This window comes from Cucumis sativus, chromosome 3, assembly GCF_000004075.3.
Source record: "Cucumis sativus cultivar 9930 chromosome 3, Cucumber_9930_V3, whole genome shotgun sequence".
NCBI classification, from domain to species: domain Eukaryota; kingdom Viridiplantae; phylum Streptophyta; class Magnoliopsida; order Cucurbitales; family Cucurbitaceae; genus Cucumis; species Cucumis sativus.
In genome coordinates, this window is record NC_026657.2 from 5,316,345 (window position 1) to 5,321,950 (window position 5,606).

Genomic DNA, 5,606 nt, shown 5'->3' on the forward strand with positions numbered 1-5,606 from the left:
TTTGTCGTAATTTATATTCTATTAATTAGGTTCGTGTTGCCTATAAATACTTTCCCTTTGTACCTTTATGAGTATTTAGAAAATAATAAAATTATCAACATTGTGATTTTTCTCCATGTACTAGTGGTTTTACGTAAAATTGTGTTTGTTCTTCGTTTCTACTCTCCATAAATCTTAATATATATAGCATCATATTAATTATAAGAGGAAATGGCACAGAGTAGAGGAGAATAAATGTCCACATACACATTAAAGATATTTTAATTATTATTCTCACGTATCTTTTTTAAGTATCATATATGGAAGAGTGCTATAACATAATTTATATGTTAAATTTAGTTTTAAAAAGAAAAAAAAATTATAAGATAGAGGAGAATTATAAAAAATAGTAAATTTGATAAAATATTTAGGGACTATAACAAAATTTTGGATTCTATCAATAACAAATATTTAATAGCTAGTGATATCCTTTTATTAGTGACATTAATAACTAGTAATAGAATGATTGATTAAATTTTTTTTCTATAGATTATAAATACTTTAACTTATTTTACTATTTTTAAAAATATCCCTAACATATATCCTATTTTTTCTTGATAACACCAATCCTCATTAAAGCAACATAAGCGATAAAACGATATCCAACGAACATTACCACCAATGCAAGAACAGTCATGGCTTTTCCCTCCAGACCAATTTGCTTTATTACAGGAAACTCTCCAACTTTACAAACCCCTCCGATGTTAGAACATGGATAAGTATCATCACCTTTGAACTGAGAAATCAACATAAGCTTGTATGAAAAATGGCCACTAGAAAGATACTTAATCCAAGCAATAAACTTAGGCACATGTTGAACGAAAAACCCTGATGTTAAAAGGAAAGCCAAAGCCAAGACTGTTCCAGATATGGAGGCTACAGTTTGGTCCATGAGAACGGCACCAAGGGCAAAGCCAAAGCCTTGACACACCAAAACATTTAGGAGAAGTGTAAACAAAGTGGCAAAGAAGTTTGGAAGAGTCGGTTTTAAGCCAGTCATCCAATACACAATGAGAATGAAAAGAGTGGGAAGAGCAAGCTCCATGGGCAAGTCATTGACTGTTTTTGATATGAAGTAAGATGATAGCTTGTACATGGCTGAGGATCTTTCTTTTTCAAGTATCTTTTGTTCATTTGAGAAGGTGCTGATGGCTTTCAATGTAGGTAGGAAAGTCCAAAAGCTTTGTATGGAGTAGAAAAGTCCAAGCTACACAGATGCACATTTACTATATATCAGTGTTGGGAAAATATAATTCTTATGCCCTCCTAAACTTTGACAGTTATATTAAATAAAATTCTAAACTCATAGACCTATCAATTTACACCATCATTCAAATTTTATTCGAAAATATTGTGTGAGACTTATAGTGTATCAATCAAACCTTTAAATTGTCCATACCTCAAATTGTTAAATGTATATAAATGTTTTCAAATTGTTAAATGTATATAAATGTTTTCAAATGTTATATTAACAAAATCAACTATTTGAATTAATGCATTGATTGATTTTCAAAGGAAAAATTTGAACGAAAGTCTAATTTGATTAATTTATAAAAGCTTAGAGACAAAATTATTATCGACAAGTACTAAGAAGACTAATTATAAAAAATGTCTTCTTTTAATTTTATAAATTGTGTCAAAAGAATACCCATGAAGTCTTAAAAATTATCCTAGAACTTTAGAAAAAATTTAAAAATACATTAAAGCTAGTTTTAAATAGAAATCGTGAGTGTTTTGTTTCAAAACTATGGTTGAAATTTTAAAGTTACCTCTAAAAAACAAAAGTTCACATATGGTATCACAAAGATAATTACGAAGTTCAATTACACATTTTGTTTTTAATATAAAAACATCTAATAGCCATTTGAAAAGCATTAAATACATTTTTGGGAGTGCAACTTTAATGAAATTGAGGAGAAGATAGAGAAAATGATGAAACCTTATCTTGTAAATGAGAATCATCAGATTGCCACCATAAGAATCCAGCAAGGAATGCAATCACTAAAACTTGCACAAATTTTATAGAAGAGAAGGATTCATATCTCCTTTCCTTAATTTCTCTTCTCCATAGAACAGCAACTTGTTGCCACCAAGTTGTTGGCCAAATCTCAAAGTTGTCTTCATGGGATCCATCTCCGCACCAATAATAATGCTCTTCATCACTTTCTTGTACCTCTCTCTTTAAATTATCAGCTATATTGTTCTTATAGGATGAAACAAGTTTTTGCTTAACTATTGTTGGGTCCTCATTTGGATCATTCATTGACAAACCTGCATGTACCTCACCATTAAATACAAAACATGAGGGTTGGCTCAAATACCTTTGGTTTGATCTGACTTGATGCTTCTAATTCCATCCACTATGTTCCCTCAATTTTAATTTGGTTTACTTTTTTTTATGTTAGTAGAAGATTGAATTATCATAAGTTTAATTATTTATTAATAATTTAATGTTCTCCTAATTTGTAGGCTTAAAATTTTGGTATAGAAATTAAAGTTGTCAAAGTAAAAATCATTATTTATTAATTGGGGAGTAATGTTGGCCTCCCTCCCTAAAAGTAGAAAGTACAAAAAGTAAATATATAACAACCAAACTAATAGTTAAAGCCATGTTTCTATTAGAACCATAGCAATGAAATGAAGCCAAAACAATGCAAAAGAAAAGAACCATACCATTAGCAAGATCCAACAAAAAATCTGAAGGGTTCATGGGCAGAGATGGAGAATATCCGATGCTCAAAAAATAATCCATAACTTCCGATCCCTTCCCATAGTATACTGCATTTCCTTCCAATAGTAATAAAAGCTTATGGAACAAATAGAAAAGACGACTCGATGGCTGATGAACCGTCATAATCACAGCCCGCCCTCCCTTAGCAAACTCCCCCATCATTGTCACAATTGTTTGAGCCGTGGTCGAGTCAAGGCCCGACGTCGGCTCGTCTAGAAACAACAAGCTGGGATTTATAAGCATTTCCTGACCAATACAGACTCTTTTTCTCTCTCCTCCAGAAACTCCTCTCAAAATTGGGCTCCCCACAATTGTGTTCTTGCATCTTGTTAAACCTAACTGGGAGATTGTTGCCTCTACCTCCGCTAGTTTCTCTTGTTTTGTTAAAGTGTTAGGTAGCCTTAGAAGGGCAGTGAAGACTAGGGTTTCGGCTATCGTTAAATGGGGATGAAGAATATCGTCTTGTGTAACGAACCCGATTCTGTGTTTCATTTCACTTGAGAAGGGCTTTCCATTGTATGTTATGGCTCCGTCGAGACGTCCACTGAGACGTCCACTTAACGCGGTTAGAAGGGTTGATTTTCCGGACCCTGATGGACCTAATATGACCAACATCTCCGCCGGACGAACCAGCCCGCTTAGTCCTTTGAGTATAGTTTTCTCTTCCCATTGTGGTTTCTTTGGGATTAAAAACCATGTGTGTTTGGATTTGATCTTGTAATGTACGTCATTAAACTGTGTATAAAACAACTCCAAAGTGTTATTACAACTGTGGTAAATTTTTAATTGTCAAAGCGATTATAATTAAATTGTTAAAATCATCAAGTAATTTATAACTATGAAATAAGTTTTTTTTTAATTAATTTTGAATGATTAACACATAATTTGTGAGTAACTTTAAACATGATCAAATGATTTTAATAAATTTAAAACCAAAAAGTTACCTTTTCAATTTTCATGTTTTGAAGGATATATATGTGTATCAGTCTTGAATTTCAAAAAATTATAACATTTTAATGGGAAGTTATAAAAAATAGAATATATTTACACTTCATATAAACATTAAGTGTAATGAATTTTTGTTTTTAGTGGTTTTGTTCTTTGAAAGGTAAATAGTTTGTCAAAAAATTTCTATATTTAAGAAAATTTATTTTAAAAATATGTTTACATAATTCTTAAAAGGAATTTTTTAAAATAACAAAGTAAATTAAAATATTTACAAACTATAGCAAAATTTTAGATTCTATCAACGATAGAAACAGATAGACTTTCATCACTGTTTCTCAATGTCACTTATAGAAGCATATAAGTGTCTATCAATTTCTATTACAGATAGAATTTGAAACGTTTACTACTTTATCAAAATTGCTATTTTTCACCATTTTCCATTCTTAAATAATTTTTTACTATTTTAAATAATTACATGAAAATTTAAATGAGAAGAAAATGAGAGCAAATAAATATTTCTAAATTTTATTTTCCTAGTTTAAAATAATATATATATATATATATATATCACCTTTTTAATCATTACTATTATAAACTTGGGAAGCTACAAAAAAAAAAAAAAAAAAAATGAAAAAAGAAACTTTAAGAGTCCAAACGCAAAAATGTCATAAACCCAAAGAGGCCATTTTCCCTTTTAAAATCGTTCACAAAGATGTCATAAATTCACCCGGTTTAAACACCATCAATGTTTTATTTTTATTTTTCTTCTATTAAAATTTGTGTTTTTTTTTCTTCCAAATTTCATAGTTTATATTTTGTGGTCTACATTTTCCTTTTAGGAAATGTACTTGAATTTTAGTTAAATTCTAAAAATGAAGTCATGTATTTGAAAGCTACATCTTTGTTTAATAACCATTCTTTTACCAAGTTTTTTTATTTCATAATCAATTGGATTCCTTGTCAAATTTTAAAAACAAAAGCCACATTTTGAAAACTAATTTCATTATATATTTTCCAAAGTCAACATGGTTTCTGAAAACAAAAGTTATTTGATAGCCAAACATATAAATTTATGAAAGAGATAGTTGTGTTTACAACCTGAAATGTTATTCAAAAACTTAAAACCAAAAGATTATCTAAGCAGACCTAAACTGTTGGAATTGGAACCTTTTAATTTTATATTATACTCTGATAATTGAAAATAATGTAAACTAACAGAACAAGAAATGACGTTGAAATATATGTTGATGTTTGAAAGATAAAAAAAATGGTTGGTTTTGTGTTACCCTCAAAGTCACAGGGCGATTTGGCTTCCTCAAAAAGACAACTGCTCCCAAACAATCCAACTCCGTCGTCTTGTTCGTCGAAGCCTCGATGTCTGCCATTTTTTCCTGTAATCTTTTCAAAATTCTCTCCCTCTCCGGGACACTTTGGGAGGAGTAAGAAACAAGAAATGAAAGATATATATAGAAGAATGTAGGGTAGCTGACCTCTCTCTCTTTTACTAAGATTTCTGTCTTTCTTTTTTTCTTTGCTAGGTAAAAAACGTGGAGTATTGTTTTAGCATACAAACTGATCAAGTACCAAAGTCTCTTTAATCACCTATGGGACTTTTATACACACACACACAGAACACTCTCTATTTAGGTATTCAAATTTATTATTCTCATTTATTTTTTTAGACCACTCATTTACAAATTTAAAGATAATTAGTCCAATAATGTGAAACCTTACAAAAAGCCATTGACATATAGCGTGTATTTCCATATACTGAAAAGAAAAACATTTAATTTCTGAAGTTTAAGGCTTGTTTAGAAGTTATTTATTTTTGAAGAAATATACTGGTCACTAAAACTTGAGAAACCTTCGTGAAAAATGAAAAAAAAAA

At 30.0% G+C, this 5,606-nt stretch overlaps 1 protein-coding gene across 1 annotated transcript; it reads right to left on the bottom strand.

Annotated features, from left to right (window-relative positions):
* Positions 1-410: 410 nt before the first annotated feature.
* LOC101213639 (ABC transporter G family member 9) lies at positions 411-5,259 on the bottom strand. The gene is made up of 4 exons (XM_004134204.3): positions 5,005-5,259; positions 2,713-3,505; positions 1,979-2,310; positions 411-1,246 (listed from the first exon to the last, which is right to left on the bottom strand). Exons 1-4 carry the CDS (start codon positions 5,101-5,103, stop codon positions 584-586), a joined length of 1,887 nt encoding a protein of 628 aa, XP_004134252.1. The 5' UTR covers positions 5,104-5,259; the 3' UTR covers positions 411-583.
* Between the last annotated feature and the right edge of the window lie 347 nt (positions 5,260-5,606).